The 19,482-nt window shown below is 36.3% G+C and overlaps 1 protein-coding gene and 1 long non-coding RNA gene across 4 annotated transcripts in view; both read right to left on the reverse strand.

Annotated features, from left to right (window-relative positions):
* The window catches only part of LOC149805042 (uncharacterized), a 103,747-nt gene extending 87,922 nt beyond the window's left edge, over nt 1-15,825 (reverse strand). For all 3 annotated transcript variants that reach the window (XM_089946827.1, XM_089946824.1, XM_089946830.1), the window contains exon 1: nt 15,549-15,825. In XM_089946827.1, the coding sequence (XP_089802953.1) occupies nt 15,549-15,771 (223 nt within the window). In that variant the 5' untranslated portion in view covers nt 15,772-15,825. The remainder of the gene's footprint in view (nt 1-15,548) is intronic.
* Nucleotides 6,767-11,318, reverse strand: LOC149805044 (uncharacterized). The gene is made up of 3 exons (XR_016417480.1): nt 11,196-11,318; nt 8,495-8,678; nt 6,767-6,937 (listed from the first exon to the last, which is right to left on the reverse strand). It is a non-coding gene; the product is annotated as an uncharacterized LOC149805044 (long non-coding RNA).
* Nucleotides 15,826-19,482: the final 3,657 nt, after the last annotated feature.

Genomic DNA, 19,482 nt, shown 5'->3' on the forward strand with positions numbered 1-19,482 from the left:
TTCCCCGATTCAAAGGAATCCTGTACAACTACTTCTGCAAACTGGAAAGTCCAACGCGTCCAATCTATCAGTAATGTTACTCTAATTAATACATGACCACAAATCCCAACTTCCCAATTGTATGTCAATGTCACAACTGCAAAGCTTCTCTTCGTTAACTTTCCGTAACTTACCGCCATTATTTCACGCCGTGAAACTATACAACTCAACAACCTAATACAGGGAACCGTTTTTACTACGCCACCTTAGGCCTTTTAAATCATGATTTTTAGCTTCATTTCGCCTGTAACTTTGTAACATATTTACCACCACAGCAACAATAAATGGCGCCCGCCGACGGCGGAACAGTCCTTTTCTGTTGATTCCATTGTATAATTTACCAATCTCCAGTCATAAATACTGCACCTGGAGTCACACGATCAATTCACGCAATTAGATTTGAATAGGGACTACTGAGTGACAGGGATACTCATGCGGCTCTTACCTGAATTCACCAAAAGTAAACCATGTCATCTTGAAACTCACTTACACTTCACTCCGTAACGTTTGCCCCTAGTAATTGGCTAATTATTTTGGTCTCAAGACTATAATCCCAGCACCGACTTCCCATATTCAAGCAAGTATATAAGGAATCCTTAAAATGGAGAGCGGTAAACAAATGCGCATACTCCAAAATATATTACAATATTATACATACCTTGGAATTTTATTAACTATTTTTGTTTACATATTTTCATTGTACTCGTGGATGGGTAATGTGATTTTGCGTTCTGCCTTGCTTATAAAATGTATTGTCTTTGGTCAACAAAAGTTGATTTAGAGAGGATAAGAAAAGAAGTTTTGTTAAACGATGATGGAATTAAATAAACACTGGGGACAATATCGTACGTTGCACATAAATCGCAGAGATTAATTGAGATTTTGCTTAACGGTCAATCAGTCCGCACTCGAAGTAGGGAAATAAGCGAATAGTGCAAAAGCCGACCATTGTCTGATAATCGACGTACATCTGCCACAGCCATATATTGTAAAAATCCCATTACTACAGGTAAAAAAGAATTAACTACAACTGCTTCTTTGGGGCGTCATGTGTGACCAGTGTATATTAGTACTTTGTTAGAAAAATATTGCGACAAACCAAAGTAAAGAAAACAGTCACTTTTATCAATCAGTCCATATCGTTTTACAAATTATACTGAATAACTGACTTCAGTAGAACTCAGAAGAATGTATTCCTGTAAGCACATCACGATTGCGGTGTTTGTACATTTATATAAAGTGGGATCATTTTACAAGCAAAGTATACATTTAAAAATTAACACTACAAATGAGACAACGCTTAAGTACATACGGATTATAATCGTGAGATGGCAAAGAATGGTTCATATGTTGAGAGGTAACCAATACACCAACAAAATAAGAGTTTGTAAGAACATCTTATTTCCTTCTTAGATATACTTAGCCATAATGCAAATTGTTTCCTAATATGAAACATGTAAACATATTCCGACCATGCTGGAAACAAAAATAGTAAATTTAATTTAGTTCAGCGTAAACTGTAAGTTAGTTCTTTCCTTTTGGCATGGTGTCTGAATAAAAAAGTATATTTCTCAAATTTGCTAACCACTACACTGTCATTATGTAATTAGATACCTAATTGATGTACCATGGTTGTATACATATATCTATAAATATATATAGTTTTGTGGACATGTACGGTTGAATAATACCATCCCGTGTTTGTGTAGGGAAATGCGTACATCACAATCGCACTCGTAAATTTGAATCAATACCATCTCATGAATGGTTAGGGGCCGTCCATTTAGTATGTACGCATAGAGGGGTGGGGGTGGGGGTAACCCAAATGCATAGGCTTGAGCATGGAGGTATACTGATAATATATGTACGCATTTAAGGGGGGGGGGGGGCGCTGAAACCTCGAAAATAAGTTGTATAATACGTAACCTGTTCGACTTGGTTCAGTAGGCTTTTGCATTTTAGCGGACATAAGACAAACTTGTCCCACCCAGTCACACTATCCTGACACCAGGCCGACTAATCCGAACACTAACCTCTTAATGATCGGCACCAAAAGAGGCAGCTGCTAGTACCATTTTTATGTCTTTAGTATGATTCGGCCGGGGTTTGAATACGCGACCCCTCGCATCCGAGGCGGACGCTCTATAGACACATTGCACCATCGGAGAAGTCGCTTAGTAAAGAATGTACGATACTGGTTCCTGTTTTTCATGACAACTCGACCTGGAGACCTACCTGATGGAAAATGAAGGCGCATTATAAGGTTATAATATACGAGTCCATAAATACATAAATATTTTTAAATTATAATTTTCGAGCAATTAGTGTCTCTTAGCATTTAACAAAGTCTGCTTGCAGTAGCGTACTAAGGGGAGGGGGGTTACAACATACTTCGATGCTAATACTACTGATTTCAAGCATAAAATTAAAGCTAAACAACAGCATATAACATGTTTACATATATTATTAAGTACGTCTTCATTTGTCTTTCCGTGCGCCAAATACCTTCCAACACAAAGATTTTCCATATAGGTAAATTAGTTGTACCAATCTTAAACAACCATATATTTCGACATATATAATATCAATGTATAGGTTCCTCATCAGTTTAAATCGATCTGTGCCAAAAAAAAGTCGAGAAAATTAATAATAAAAAAGTTGGTATTTATGACTCATTATTGCTTGCGACTTTACCGATCTTCATATCCTTGATATGTGCATCTACCCTTCCCGTTTTGCGATAGTAGCACATACTTGGATGCTAATACTATAGATTTGAAGCATATAATTTAAGATGTACAACATTAAATAATATGTGTATGTATCTTATTAAGTACGGTTTCATATGTCTGTTTGTGCACCCGATGCCTTCCTATCCGAACGGTTTCCATATAGGTGAATAATTTATACCAATAGTAAACAAACACAGCTTTTGACAAATTTCATATTAATATATAGGTTCTCATCTGCCTAAATCGATTTGTGCCAATAGACGTGTGTGAAAATACAAAATAAAAAAGTTCCACTTTTTACGGAATATCGGGTGCGACTTTACCGATCTTCATATGCTTGCTACTTTAATACACCCTTCCCGTTTTGTGATTGTAGCACATACTTCGATGCTAATATTAGAGATCTGAAGTATAGAATTAAAACTATACAATATTATAAAATGTGTGTATATATCTTAATAAGCACGTCTTTATTTGTCTGTCCGTGCGCCTAGATCCGACCTATACGAAAGTTTTTCATATGGGCGAATAAGTCATAACAATCGCAAAAACAACGGTTTTGACACATTTGATATCAGATGACAAATTTGATTTTAATTGATATGTTTCTAATCATACTAAATCGATCTGTGCCAATAGACATGTGTGAAAATGCAAAATAGAAGGTTTTGTTCTTTTTACTGAATATCGGGTGCGACTTTACCGATCTGCATATCCTTGCTACGTGAATCTACCATTGCCGTTTTGCGATCGTACTACATATTTCGATGCTATTGCTATATATCTAAAGCATATAATTAAAGCCGTACAACTGTAAATAGTATGTGTATGTATCTTATTAAGTATATCTTCCTTTGTCTGTCATTTCGCCTAATGTCTTCCTATACGATCGTTTTCCATACAGGTGAATAACTCATAACAATAGTAAATAAACCCCGATTTTGACAAATTTGATATAAATTGATAGGTTTCGCATCAGTCTAAATCGATCTGTGATAGTAGAAATGTAAGAAAATGCAATATGAAAGTTTTGGTATATTTGACTCTGTATCGCTTGTGAATTTAACAATCTTCATAACCTTGATACGTGCATCTTCCATTGCCGTTTGTCTCGGTATCACACACTTCAATGTTTATAGTATAAATCTGAAGCATACAAGGAGAGCTATACAACAGTATATAATATGTGTATGAATCTTATTAAATACATCTTGATGTGTCTGTATGTCCGCCCAATGTCTTCCACAGCGAGCGTTTTCCATATTGTGTATTGTTCCACTTCCTATTTTTACACTACCTAATTTTGACCTAGTTTAATAAACACCCATTTCTACAGAGGACACATCTGTCGCAGCCTCGACATTTTTTTTACACTTATCAGCATTGAGTCACTCGGACAAAAAGATTTGTCAAAAGTCATATCATTATTATTAATGAAGTGAAACAAGGACACATACGATGAAAAAAATAATACATTTCTCCAATTCACTTTTTTCCAACCAGGAAGTCCTCTTAAAATCTTTACCAACTATTCTGACAAGGCAAATACAATTCGTTCCATACCAATCATCCAGTCTGCTACTCAACATGTGTTAGCTATGTGACTCACAGCTGATAACTGCATCTCCATCACCTTTTTAGAATTGTGTTTTGTGTTTTACGTGAATATGTCATTACTGATTTTCTGAGGTGGTTCTTGGGTATTTTACTTTGGAGTAATGAACATGAAACACACGTTTATGGTATATTTCATAAATAAATCAGCATCCTCTACATTACTGCTAATTTAAATAAAATTACGTGTATTACTATTAGGATGTTTCTCTCAAAAATAGGCAATTTTACTTTAATAGTAAATTTTCAAACGTCCATTAAACTAATCTTGATATTTAACTTATTTTGACAAATTAATTCTTTCTAAATGTCTTCTGTCTCCTATTATTTGTACTATTAGAGAAATAAGTTATGAAGTATGCAAAACAGTTTTGTACCTTAAACAGTACATGTACATTAAAGAATTGGGGTTCTGCATATTCACAATGCCATTTAATTATTGCAAGGATGTTGTACACTAAATCCAGTATTCTTTTATTATAAGTAAACAATTGTATTATTATACCATCATGATTTTCCCCCAATTTTATTCTTTCAGCTTTTCCAACAAAATATCTGTTCCAAAACAAATGTTTTGATAAATATAGGAACAAATTCTGAGTAAACACCATTTTTCTTTTGTTGTCGTTGTTAATGGTAGACTGAGAGAAGAAAATGCAGCAGCATATAATATGAACTTAAGTGAAGTTATGAACTTACTAAGCCTGGATTTAAATAAATGGTATCACTTGTATTTCTAATGACAGCCACAATCCTCTTAGTTTGGGCTCAAGACAAGCAATAGTGAATAGAGGTATTTCGAAAGACATATAACAGCTCACTCATTATAATGTTACTAATTAGCATTATTGAAAACTTCTTAGAGATCAAAATAAATAGTATATATGTATGGTGCTTGTTGGCGACATTGGCAGATTATTCACTCCACATCCTGGTTCCCGGGCAGTTTTGATCTCTCACAATAATAATCACGGGCATAGTGGCTCGTTACAAAGAAAATCAACAGATTTGGGTTCTAACCTGTAACACTATTAACATATTATACTGTTACAGGTTAGAACCCCATCCCTTGATTTTCTTTGTAACGACCCCCTGGACATAGGACACAATTAATTTTACTATATGTTATCTACATTGGTTTCTCAGTACTGACCTTTCCACTGTGTGACAATCAATACAAATCATATGCTAATCTAAACTACCTTCAAAGATGACTTCACGGTGAAGTTCTCGTCAAAGGTTGACCTGCTCTTTTTTTAGATGCTGAACTGTCAACACATCACCATGTAAACAGAACACACATTTCACTTCCGGAGCATCACCAAGGCCTTATTACTCACTGTGCACTGTCGCCGAAATACACACATACAACAACACCCTGAGCTCATATTATGAAGAATAAACAGTTACCTTTAAATCCCTACCAAAAATGCATAAATAAAACTCTTCTATCACCACCAAAATGAGAGAGGAAAAAATGTTCTAAAAATAGACTAGAACTACATTCGTGGGTACTGAACTGGAAGTATTAATTGTGAACTGATTCCTGACAGGGTTAGACAATTTCACCTCCATGGATAAAACTTCCATCCATGATCAAATCAATGTCTCTTAAATGCTGCTGCAAAGTTTTAAGGACTTTCATCCATGAATAGGACAGATACAGGCTTTTAGCTGACACCACTGTAACACAGACACAACTCAATTCCAAATGGCCGAATTTCAAAAATGCACAAAACTTAAAGTTTAATTGTGATTTTGCTAATCAAGATAAACACTTCAAATAAACTGTAATTAGTTTTTAGTTCTAACACCAATCTGGAAATTACTAGAAATTAAACTAGACTGTTTAACTTTCTTAGAAAATTCAATTTTAAAAAATCATACATATTTTGATATGAAAATTTAAATTTAACTTAAATTTTAATGAAATTTTAAAACCTGAAGTTGACAAATTTTGTTCTATGGCAAAGTCTCTCCAATCCTTTGTCATAAACATCAATGGTTTTCCTTATCAGGTGTGAAGCAATTAAACCAAAGCTTGTCAATGAAAGGTAACACCTGAAATCTGGTAGCATCTAAATACGCAAGCTAGGTCTAACCAAGTACATGACATCATTTCCACCCATGAAGGGGAGGAGTCTTCAGATGTCAGGCTTCCAGTAGTATTGAAGAGTTGGTGAAGTTCTCTGAAACCAAGCTAGCATGCCTTCTCCTAACTATATAAGTGAGAGAGAGAGGATGATTCTTGTATTTTACATGCAGTTATCGTAACTGAAACCATGAAAGGGTACAAGAAGAGGAAGACAACTTTTTTTAAACCTGGATATATTCCACATAACAAAGGAGTCACATATCTGACTGATAATACTCTACCAAGTTCCAGTGCTGCATCTGTTCCAGTGACAAGAAGAATGGATGCAGACAAGTTCTCTCTCACAGCAGTGACAAAGCCGACAAATGGGGGTCTCAAGTCAGTTCAGGCACCAGACTGTAATGGCACACCTGGGACTGCAAACATTCTACAACCATCATCCAAAGCAAAACTGGACCTGAAAGAGACAAATTTGAATGAGCATGATGGGACACGTATGATCTGTATGAAAAAAAATGTTGAAATGTGGAATGATATCATTCATCGCCATGGCAATCAAGTCAACATATGTGGTAGACCAGAGTTCCAAATTGCTAATGAAATAAAATGGGGACTTGCTTGGAAGCATACTATGATGTGTAAAAACTGCAGCTTTAAGTCACCAGAGTATAAGTTGTATGATGAGATAAAAACAAATAAACCTGGGCCAAATCCTGCTGCTGTAAATATGATGTTTCAAGCTGGATTACAAGATACACCAATGGGCAACACCAGGGCTAGATACTTGCTTGCAGCCACTGACATTCCGCCACCTAGCAAAACATCTATGCAAAGGGCCTCCAACATTGTAGGCAAAGCAACTGTGGAGCTGAATGAAATGGACATGACAGAGAAGCTGAAACTAGTCAGACAAGTTAATGTTATGCGTGGTGTTCAGCATCCTGAGCAAATAAATGTTGCTTTTGATGCGAGATACAATGCCATTAGCTTTGGACATGAAAAGAAACCTGGTCAAAGTTCATCACAAGCTGTTGGAATTGCCTGCGAAACTGTTACAGAGAAGCAATACATTGTGGGAACTACAATAGAAAACAAGCTGTGTTGGACTGGAGCATGGCTGAAGGGAAAAGGTTTTGATGTGAAATGTCCAGGAGGCCATGTTGACTGCACAGCAAATCTGTCACCAGTTGCACCACATTCAGAGTATGAAATGGCAAGAGAAATGGGACAAAAATTTGTTCTGCAAGAGATTCTCATCAGACATGCAACAACAGATGGAGATGCACAGGCTGCTGCTGGCTTCCAAAATGCTTATACCATTCTGCATCCAATGTGGAAAGTAGAAAGACTGTCGGATCCCATCCATTTGGGTCGTTTACAGTTCAAACGGTGTAATTCTGCAATATTTAGTGAAAACATGTTTCCAGGAATAAGAACAAGAGAAGGAAAAAGGCTCAAACAGAAAATTTTCAGCCAAGACATTAAAGCACGTTGCGGTTTAATCTTCAAACAAATGATGGAGGACAATAGTGGTGATGTTAAAAAAATTAAATGTCAACTTCCCCAAGTATTGGATGCCACTCTGCGCTGTTATTCAGGGGACTGCTCCAAATGCCGGCATTATTCAAAGGTCTGTGGGGGAGGAAGTACTAACAGCTGGTGGATGCGATCAGCATACCTGGGCCCTCATCAAATGACTCATCTCAACATGACAGAAAATGATAAGAACATCCTGCTAGAAGTTCTGAAAATGAAACTCTCCTGTGATGTTGTAGAAAGATTGCGACTGAACACAAACACACAGAAATGTGAGGCAGTGAACAGATCAATCAGTGTTTCATTACCTAAGAATGTGAACTATTCCAGAAACTTTGAGGCAAGAGTGCATTCAACAATACACAGACTCAATAACAGCCTGGGATCATCACTGAAAAAAAAAGTGACACACTTGGGAGGTAAACTTTCAACAAGGACTCTGAGATCACTGGAGACAATGGATAAAGACTGCACTTACCAGCAGTTGTATCAAAAGCATCCCAAAACCAGGAAACGTATTCTAACAAGACGAGGAAATATGATACAGGCCCATCTGAGGTACAGGACACAGCAAGGCAATAGGAAGTCTGACTACTGCAAAGGACTGCTAGATACCAAGGGCGATCACTCCTATGCAAAGGTTTAGCAGGAGCCAATGGACACTGCAGACAGAAAAAGTTATCTTAATTCCATGTGCAAAATGAAAGCGCTCAAATACACCATGAATAACACATTGTACAGAAGGGAAAACTGTAGTGGGGAAATCCGTAGGTAACACAACGCATGTTATGTGCAGTTGTGTTACTTACTACCACCTGATGAGACCTATGGAGAGGTCGAAACAGTTTTCTCTGAATATGAAGACACAAATATAGAAATTAAAAAGCAAAATAAATAAAGATTAAAAAAATCAATATTAAAATAACATGACATGACAAGACATGACTTACTAGACTAGCTGAATGAATGAATGAATGAATGAATGAATGAATGAATGAATAAATAAAAGGAACGAAAGATGGAAGGAAGGAAGGAATGTATTTAAGAAAGCACTGTCATACCAGCATGGTCTACTAAAATAAAGACCACACTCTTTCCTTTCTCCTTGTTACTCAACACATACATACATCCATCCATCCATCCATCCATCCATCCTTCCTTCCTTCCTTCCATGCCAGACATACATTGATATGGATGTGGGTGGGTGTAAAGGATATATCATGATACCTGAATTTATTCCATATTACAATTTCAACTTTAACATGCAGTCAGGATAGTCACCATGGCCAATGCAATGACCATAACCTTTGCAATACTGTCTATTATTATTAATGGAATGACGCTCTAGAACTAGATGATCCACATTCACACACAGACTATTATGGCATAAATGGGATGCATCTAGCTCCTTTGGTATAGTCAGACTTCTCAACTTCACCATCAGTGCCAGTCTGTGAACATGTTTTTTCCTCCACGTGTTTGTTGTGGGATCCTTATATGACAATAGGCCATATAATCCATTGGCTGTTACATTTCCTGTCCATATTTTACAAACACTATTATGTGCTATTACAGAATTCAATGAAATTTTTGCTGACAGGCTTTCAAAAAAATCCTCCATTGCAACTTCAATATGGTGTAGGAATACATTGCTGCTAATAATAATGAGTGTCATCTCCAACAGATACCATTTCTGTGAATTTATAGGGAATTTTTTTTTTTAATTTTTAAATTTTTTAAAATTAATTTTAAAAAAAAATTAATTAATTTTTTAAAATTTTAATTATATTTTCGGATTGCTACAGTCAATATACACAAGGTGTGAAAATCTCATGTGTCTATCATTAATAATAAAAATATTATAGCAATTTAAAGTTGAATCAATGCTTCCCTGACAGGACATAGGACACAATTAATTTTACTATATGTTATCTACATTGGTTTCTCAGTACTGACCTTTCCACTGTGTGACAATCAATACAAATCATATGCTAATCTAAACTACCTTCAAAGATGACTTCACGGTGAAGTTCTCGTCAAAGGTTGACCTGCTCTTTTTTTAGATGCTGAACTGTCAACACATCACCATGTAAACAGAACACACATTTCACTTCCGGAGCATCACCAAGGCCTTATTACTCACTGTGCACTGTCGCCGAAATACACACATACAACAACACCCTGAGCTCATATTATGAAGAATAAACAGTTACCTTTAAATCCCTACCAAAAATGCATAAATAAAACTCTTCTATCACCACCAAAATGAGAGAGGAAAAAATGTTCTAAAAATAGACTAGAACTACATTCGTGGGTACTGAACTGGAAGTATTAATTGTGAACTGATTCCTGACAGGGTTAGACAATTTCACCTCCATGGATAAAACTTCCATCCATGATCAAATCAATGTCTCTTAAATGCTGCTGCAAAGTTTTAAGGACTTTCATCCATGAATAGGACAGATACAGGCTTTTAGCTGACACCACTGTAACACAGACACAACTCAATTCCAAATGGCCGAATTTCAAAAATGCACAAAACTTAAAGTTTAATTGTGATTTTGCTAATCAAGATAAACACTTCAAATAAACTGTAATTAGTTTTTAGTTCTAACACCAATCTGGAAATTACTAGAAATTAAACTAGACTGTTTAACTTTCTTAGAAAATTCAATTTTAAAAAATCATACATATTTTGATATGAAAATTTAAATTTAACTTAAATTTTAATGAAATTTTAAAACCTGAAGTTGACAAATTTTGTTCTATGGCAAAGTCTCTCCAATCCTTTGTCATAAACATCAATGGTTTTCCTTATCAGGTGTGAAGCAATTAAACCAAAGCTTGTCAATGAAAGGTAACACCTGAAATCTGGTAGCATCTAAATACGCAAGCTAGGTCTAACCAAGTACATGACATCATTTCCACCCATGAAGGGGAGGAGTCTTCAGATGTCAGGCTTCCAGTAGTATTGAAGAGTTGGTGAAGTTCTCTGAAACCAAGCTAGCATGCCTTCTCCTAACTATATAAGTGAGAGAGAGAGGATGATTCTTGTATTTTACATGCAGTTATCGTAACTGAAACCATGAAAGGGTACAAGAAGAGGAAGACAACTTTTTTTAAACCTGGATATATTCCACATAACAAAGGAGTCACATATCTGACTGATAATACTCTACCAAGTTCCAGTGCTGCATCTGTTCCAGTGACAAGAAGAATGGATGCAGACAAGTTCTCTCTCACAGCAGTGACAAAGCCGACAAATGGGGGTCTCAAGTCAGTTCAGGCACCAGACTGTAATGGCACACCTGGGACTGCAAACATTCTACAACCATCATCCAAAGCAAAACTGGACCTGAAAGAGACAAATTTGAATGAGCATGATGGGACACGTATGATCTGTATGAAAAAAAATGTTGAAATGTGGAATGATATCATTCATCGCCATGGCAATCAAGTCAACATATGTGGTAGACCAGAGTTCCAAATTGCTAATGAAATAAAATGGGGACTTGCTTGGAAGCATACTATGATGTGTAAAAACTGCAGCTTTAAGTCACCAGAGTATAAGTTGTATGATGAGATAAAAACAAATAAACCTGGGCCAAATCCTGCTGCTGTAAATATGATGTTTCAAGCTGGATTACAAGATACACCAATGGGCAACACCAGGGCTAGATACTTGCTTGCAGCCACTGACATTCCGCCACCTAGCAAAACATCTATGCAAAGGGCCTCCAACATTGTAGGCAAAGCAACTGTGGAGCTGAATGAAATGGACATGACAGAGAAGCTGAAACTAGTCAGACAAGTTAATGTTATGCGTGGTGTTCAGCATCCTGAGCAAATAAATGTTGCTTTTGATGCGAGATACAATGCCATTAGCTTTGGACATGAAAAGAAACCTGGTCAAAGTTCATCACAAGCTGTTGGAATTGCCTGCGAAACTGTTACAGAGAAGCAATACATTGTGGGAACTACAATAGAAAACAAGCTGTGTTGGACTGGAGCATGGCTGAAGGGAAAAGGTTTTGATGTGAAATGTCCAGGAGGCCATGTTGACTGCACAGCAAATCTGTCACCAGTTGCACCACATTCAGAGTATGAAATGGCAAGAGAAATGGGACAAAAATTTGTTCTGCAAGAGATTCTCATCAGACATGCAACAACAGATGGAGATGCACAGGCTGCTGCTGGCTTCCAAAATGCTTATACCATTCTGCATCCAATGTGGAAAGTAGAAAGACTGTCGGATCCCATCCATTTGGGTCGTTTACAGTTCAAACGGTGTAATTCTGCAATATTTAGTGAAAACATGTTTCCAGGAATAAGAACAAGAGAAGGAAAAAGGCTCAAACAGAAAATTTTCAGCCAAGACATTAAAGCACGTTGCGGTTTAATCTTCAAACAAATGATGGAGGACAATAGTGGTGATGTTAAAAAAATTAAATGTCAACTTCCCCAAGTATTGGATGCCACTCTGCGCTGTTATTCAGGGGACTGCTCCAAATGCCGGCATTATTCAAAGGTCTGTGGGGGAGGAAGTACTAACAGCTGGTGGATGCGATCAGCATACCTGGGCCCTCATCAAATGACTCATCTCAACATGACAGAAAATGATAAGAACATCCTGCTAGAAGTTCTGAAAATGAAACTCTCCTGTGATGTTGTAGAAAGATTGCGACTGAACACAAACACACAGAAATGTGAGGCAGTGAACAGATCAATCAGTGTTTCATTACCTAAGAATGTGAACTATTCCAGAAACTTTGAGGCAAGAGTGCATTCAACAATACACAGACTCAATAACAGCCTGGGATCATCACTGAAAAAAAAAGTGACACACTTGGGAGGTAAACTTTCAACAAGGACTCTGAGATCACTGGAGACAATGGATAAAGACTGCACTTACCAGCAGTTGTATCAAAAGCATCCCAAAACCAGGAAACGTATTCTAACAAGACGAGGAAATATGATACAGGCCCATCTGAGGTACAGGACACAGCAAGGCAATAGGAAGTCTGACTACTGCAAAGGACTGCTAGATACCAAGGGCGATCACTCCTATGCAAAGGTTTAGCAGGAGCCAATGGACACTGCAGACAGAAAAAGTTATCTTAATTCCATGTGCAAAATGAAAGCGCTCAAATACACCATGAATAACACATTGTACAGAAGGGAAAACTGTAGTGGGGAAATCCGTAGGTAACACAACGCATGTTATGTGCAGTTGTGTTACTTACTACCACCTGATGAGACCTATGGAGAGGTCGAAACAGTTTTCTCTGAATATGAAGACACAAATATAGAAATTAAAAAGCAAAATAAATAAAGATTAAAAAAATCAATATTAAAATAACATGACATGACAAGACATGACTTACTAGACTAGCTGAATGAATGAATGAATGAATGAATGAATGAATGAATGAATAAATAAAAGGAACGAAAGATGGAAGGAAGGAAGGAATGTATTTAAGAAAGCACTGTCATACCAGCATGGTCTACTAAAATAAAGACCACACTCTTTCCTTTCTCCTTGTTACTCAACACATACATACATCCATCCATCCATCCATCCATCCATCCTTCCTTCCTTCCTTCCATGCCAGACATACATTGATATGGATGTGGGTGGGTGTAAAGGATATATCATGATACCTGAATTTATTCCATATTACAATTTCAACTTTAACATGCAGTCAGGATAGTCACCATGGCCAATGCAATGACCATAACCTTTGCAATACTGTCTATTATTATTAATGGAATGACGCTCTAGAACTAGATGATCCACATTCACACACAGACTATTATGGCATAAATGGGATGCATCTAGCTCCTTTGGTATAGTCAGACTTCTCAACTTCACCATCAGTGCCAGTCTGTGAACATGTTTTTTCCTCCACGTGTTTGTTGTGGGATCCTTATATGACAATAGGCCATATAATCCATTGGCTGTTACATTTCCTGTCCATATTTTACAAACACTATTATGTGCTATTACAGAATTCAATGAAATTTTTGCTGACAGGCTTTCAAAAAAATCCTCCATTGCAACTTCAATATGGTGTAGGAATACATTGCTGCTAATAATAATGAGTGTCATCTCCAACAGATACCATTTCTGTGAATTTATAGGGAATTTTTTTTTTTAATTTTTAAATTTTTTAAAATTAATTTTAAAAAAAAATTAATTAATTTTTTAAAATTTTAATTATATTTTCGGATTGCTACAGTCAATATACACAAGGTGTGAAAATCTCATGTGTCTATCATTAATAATAAAAATATTATAGCAATTTAAAGTTGAATCAATGCTTCCCTGACAGGACATAGGACACAATTAATTTTACTATATGTTATCTACATTGGTTTCTCAGTACTGACCTTTCCACTGTGTGACAATCAATACAAATCATATGCTAATCTAAACTACCTTCAAAGATGACTTCACGGTGAAGTTCTCGTCAAAGGTTGACCTGCTCTTTTTTTAGATGCTGAACTGTCAACACATCACCATGTAAACAGAACACACATTTCACTTCCGGAGCATCACCAAGGCCTTATTACTCACTGTGCACTGTCGCCGAAATACACACATACAACAACACCCTGAGCTCATATTATGAAGAATAAACAGTTACCTTTAAATCCCTACCAAAAATGCATAAATAAAACTCTTCTATCACCACCAAAATGAGAGAGGAAAAAATGTTCTAAAAATAGACTAGAACTACATTCGTGGGTACTGAACTGGAAGTATTAATTGTGAACTGATTCCCCCTGTCATCATGGGCAGTAAATTTGAAACATACTACTTCCGGGTCAATCTATTTTTAAGGTGCAATATATACTAGTACATAATGGGAGGTAACTCAAGTTGTGCTATTCAATTCAATTCATTAATGAAAAAATGGAAATAAATAGGTAAAAAGGCAATTATTTATTTTGCAGATGAATATTTATCGAATATTTAACATTCAGCAGCATAAATATGCATTTATTTTATTGATATTTGTGGCAAGAGTGCAGAAAAGGACGACGTGCTTCGTGGGCAGATGGAAATCTGCCCACGAACTTTTATCTGCCCACGAAACCGTCTGAGGACGACAAAACTGCCCACGACCCACCTTAAATAATAGTATATATATATATATATATATATATATATATATATATATATTACAAATCTGCTTCAGTATTTATATAAAATAAAAAAAATTAAGGTAAAAAAGTAAACTCCTTAAATCATAGGGTCAAATTTATATATATAAACTGTTTTCCCTTAGAAAATCCAAAATTACCTACTGGTGGTGTACGCTTCTTAACTGAGAACACATTTAAACAAAAACTGGTGATCTTTGAAGAGTTATGAGTAGAGAGATCTTTCTAATATGAAACTTCTTTAGATGCTGTATCTATATTCTCTGTCTGAAAAAAATCTGTAAATAAAGTTCTCTCTATCTGTTACGTAACAGATCATTACTTTAAATGTTACTATATTTAATAACTGACATAATATATTGTACCTGGATCGAAAGGCGATGGTATGACAATTTCTTCCACGACACCGTCAAATTCAGCCGTTCCAGCATACTTGGTACAAATTGTCTCACCCCCTATTCTTGCTTGTTCTGGGGTAAGAGAGGATACTGGAATTATACCATCCGCTATCCGGCTTTTCAGGAAGGACACCGTTTCGGGATGGACTTCATACTTCTGGGTAAATTCATCCAGGTTAAATGACGCCATGTTGTGGGGTCTACTAAAAACAACAACCACCCTCTTACCTTGAACTGACCTATATAGATGCTATTCGATTAATCGCGTCTCATATAGGGTAATCTGGTCATATTCCGACCACTGAATAAACAGGAGCAAATGGACTAACAACAATGCTGATCCATCTCGGTACGTGCATGATAAGCTGACAATCCAAATTGATGCGATTCATTAGGACTTAAAAATCTGCTTCAGTGTATGCATGTCCCCACACTTTTCTTTTGTTAATAATTTTTTTTCATTAATCTACAACACTCGACTCCTCCCACCCAAAAAATTGGAACAATCTTGTGCAAAAAAAATCAAACACATTTGCACACATCTATAAACCAATTTAAATTATGTTCTTAGTGTAGTTGCGCAGCTTTACGTATACACCCACACCCACAACATTAACACGCTTACAACATTAATGGCAAATACCAACATATAAAATCACATCTGTTTGCTTTTGCTTCTTTTCAATGATTTCATCTTAGCTTTTAGAACCTCCCTTTTTAGGGCAAAGTGCATCGTCATCATGATTCATTGCATTGTGGTCGTTCTTTTGCCTTTTAAAGTTTTATCCAAGATGCTGATGGGTGATTGTAGGGTGCCAGATTCAAACTTGCTGTCGTCTGTTTTCCTAACTGACAAGATGATAGTTGACAAATGAGCATTAAGATTGTAGGTGAGAACTGTGTACCTATCTCGGGGTCCGTCTTTAACTATTCAGAAATGTACGAATTGAGATTACATTTCTCAAAGTTTTTTTTTTAATGTTGTGTTTTGACATCAACTTCCATATTTTCCACTTTGATTTGACGGACCAAATGGTTTATTCTTTCATTGCTTTGCTTTTTCCTCTTTTTCGAATTATCGGCCTTAATTTTTTCATAACTTCTAACAGAATGTCATGTACTTTTAGATCGAACTTTGGATTCACCACCTTCACCGGCCACTTCTCACAAGATCAAAATTGGTCTTATTTTCTCTTTCTTTCCTCATAATTTCTATTTTTCAGTGATTGCAGACCTTCAAGTTTTGCATGACAGATTGACTTACTTGTTTTCGGCTTGATTATCGGTTTAGTTATTATATTACATTTTCTTCATCTATCACAGAAAACATTTATCTTTTTAAAATATTTATTGAAAATAGAAATGATAACCATTGCAACAATATCAATAGGTAATTTATACCGGGAAATGTAGATATAACGGTAATTACGACATACAGCAGGGTTTTGTTTACCTGCTTGGAAAGGAGATAAAAATACGAACTGCTGAAAATAGTGCGAGGTCATAGACGTATAAATTCGCAAGCGGTTTGATCAGGATACACTCCCAATACAGGTTTGGTTTAAATGGGTACATTGTATCCAGTGAACGCAGGCTCTAGATCAGGCATTGGCAACTTCCTCGATAAGTGATTTTTTTTAAAGCCATACCCTACGATGTAAATTAACGGATCAAATCAGGTCATAGGCCATAGTTTGCTCTAGATACAAGATGAATTCGGTAGCTTTGACATCAAGGTTAAAAATGAGATGGTACGAAGGCCACGAATAAGTACGTTGGTGGGAAGATAAACCATCTCAGTTACACAGAATGCAGAAAATCGTTATCTCTTGATATAGTATTTTGATATGGTGCGACTAAACCTATAAAATATGCTATAACTGATTTATGTTGCAGTCCTTGATCTTTAATAAATTTGAATAATAATGTATCTGAGCTGTAGAAGCTTGGGAAAATTAAAGTTGAATGATAATCTATCCGAGCTGAAGAAACTTGACAAAATTCACTTTATTGTTAGCAAGCGTAGGGAAATGACCAGATCTCAATTTGGTGGGAAAAAAATTATGATTTTCAGCTAACGGTACGAAAATTCCAGATATAGTCGACAAGCATTAGGTTTTAACGAAGTTTGAAGGCTACTCTAGACTGAATTCACTGTCTAGGAAAGAAAGAAACGTTAGAAAAAATGGCAGCTGGCAGGAGAAGCATATCAAGGAATCTACTTAAGGCATGAATTTTCTTGTAATTGTTGAGTAGTTGTGGAATTTTAAATACTTACTGCTGTGAATAGAAAGGCTGTTGCATGCCAAGGCTAGTACAATCGCTAGTCCTCCCCACTTTCACATTTGTTGAACATAAATGTATATCAAACTGATGTAAATCTCACAAGCCTAATGCCTCTGGATTAAATTTATTACCAAAAATCTCTCGGTAACGATTCTTTGAACTATATGGTTATTGTCAACAATCCCTCGATAATGATCAGGGCAATTTTAAAGTTCTTGCCAACAATCCCATGATGATAATGCTGTCAATATTAAAGTTATTGTCAACAATATATGGATAACGATCCTGTCAATATTAAAGTTATTGTCAACAATATCTTGATAACGATCCTGACAATATTAAAGTTATTGTCAACAATATCTGGATAACGATCTTGTCAATATTAAAGTTATTGTCAACAATTATAATCTTTCCAATATTAAATGTGTTGTCAACAAACCGTCGATATTGATCGTGTGAACGCTAAAGTTATTGCCAACAATCCCTCGATAATATTCCTGTCAATATTAAAGTTATTGCTAAGAATCCATCGATGATGATGCTGTGAATTTAATCCCACTAAGAAAAATTGTGCTATATGAGACTCAAATTTGTTGAAAGCAATCTAGATCGACATCAAATGGATTCGTAAAAATAACTGCCTGCATTGGTCTGCGATTGACGGTCTTCGCCAACTGAAACTGTTATAGCAACAAGCCCGCACGCACCGCCTATACACATTAACAATGTCAAGGCAAATCCTACGGATTATACATCGAATGTATGTCGATAGCTGCCATTGGAACCACTGCTATTTACAAAACAAGGATTGACCGAGAAATTGAAAAAGCATGGAACTATTATTTCAGTTCCAACGTCTCTGTCACGAGGAAATCCGGATAGATTGTGGTTTCTTTTGGCGAAGAAATTTCCAGTCACATTGTGATATATGAGGGTGTGAAACTCTATTTCGATAGAATGTATTACATGTGGAAAAGATGGAAGCTTCGTTAGGAAAAGGCTTGGTTTTATGTGAGAGGAAATCCAACCCCAGCACTGATATTTCACGATACTGGTGCCTCCTGGGCCCTTCGTCACGTGAGAACTTCAGGGATAAAAATGAAAGAATCGACGCAATTAACGTTGTTGAGAGGAGTGCTGGAATTAACCTTCACCGTATTGGAACATGCCTTCAGTGTGTTATTCACGACCATGAGCTATTGGTCTTGCGTTTAGAAGTGAACAAGTTCTTCATGTCAAATCAGACTTACGTTGGCTCAACTCTACCGCAGCTGTACATGGCTGCTTTTGAACACAAACCTACGCACGTATCATGCCCACTCTGGGCTAAACTAATTTTCTAACACTTCTCTGTGCAATGAACTAATTCTAACGGTTCCATTATGAACTGACAAATGTATTTGAAGATCTAATGAAAACTGGATACCATTCTACAAATTCATCGCTTGAAGAGAATTAGGTCGTAATTGAATAAAGTCAATGTCTTTCACGTTTTGTCCGTCTCATTTTAGTCCCGATTCATGTCAATAAGACTTGGGACTGTTTTCTTGTTATCGTCTCTGCGTGTTTTCTGCATGGTATGCATGCAATTTGTAAGTGCAATCCAAGTAAAATT

This window comes from Sinohyriopsis cumingii, chromosome 2 (assembly GCF_028554795.1).
Source record: "Sinohyriopsis cumingii isolate HCF-2022 chromosome 2, ASM2855479v2, whole genome shotgun sequence".
In the NCBI taxonomy this organism is placed as follows: Eukaryota; Metazoa; Mollusca; class Bivalvia; order Unionida; family Unionidae; genus Sinohyriopsis; species Sinohyriopsis cumingii.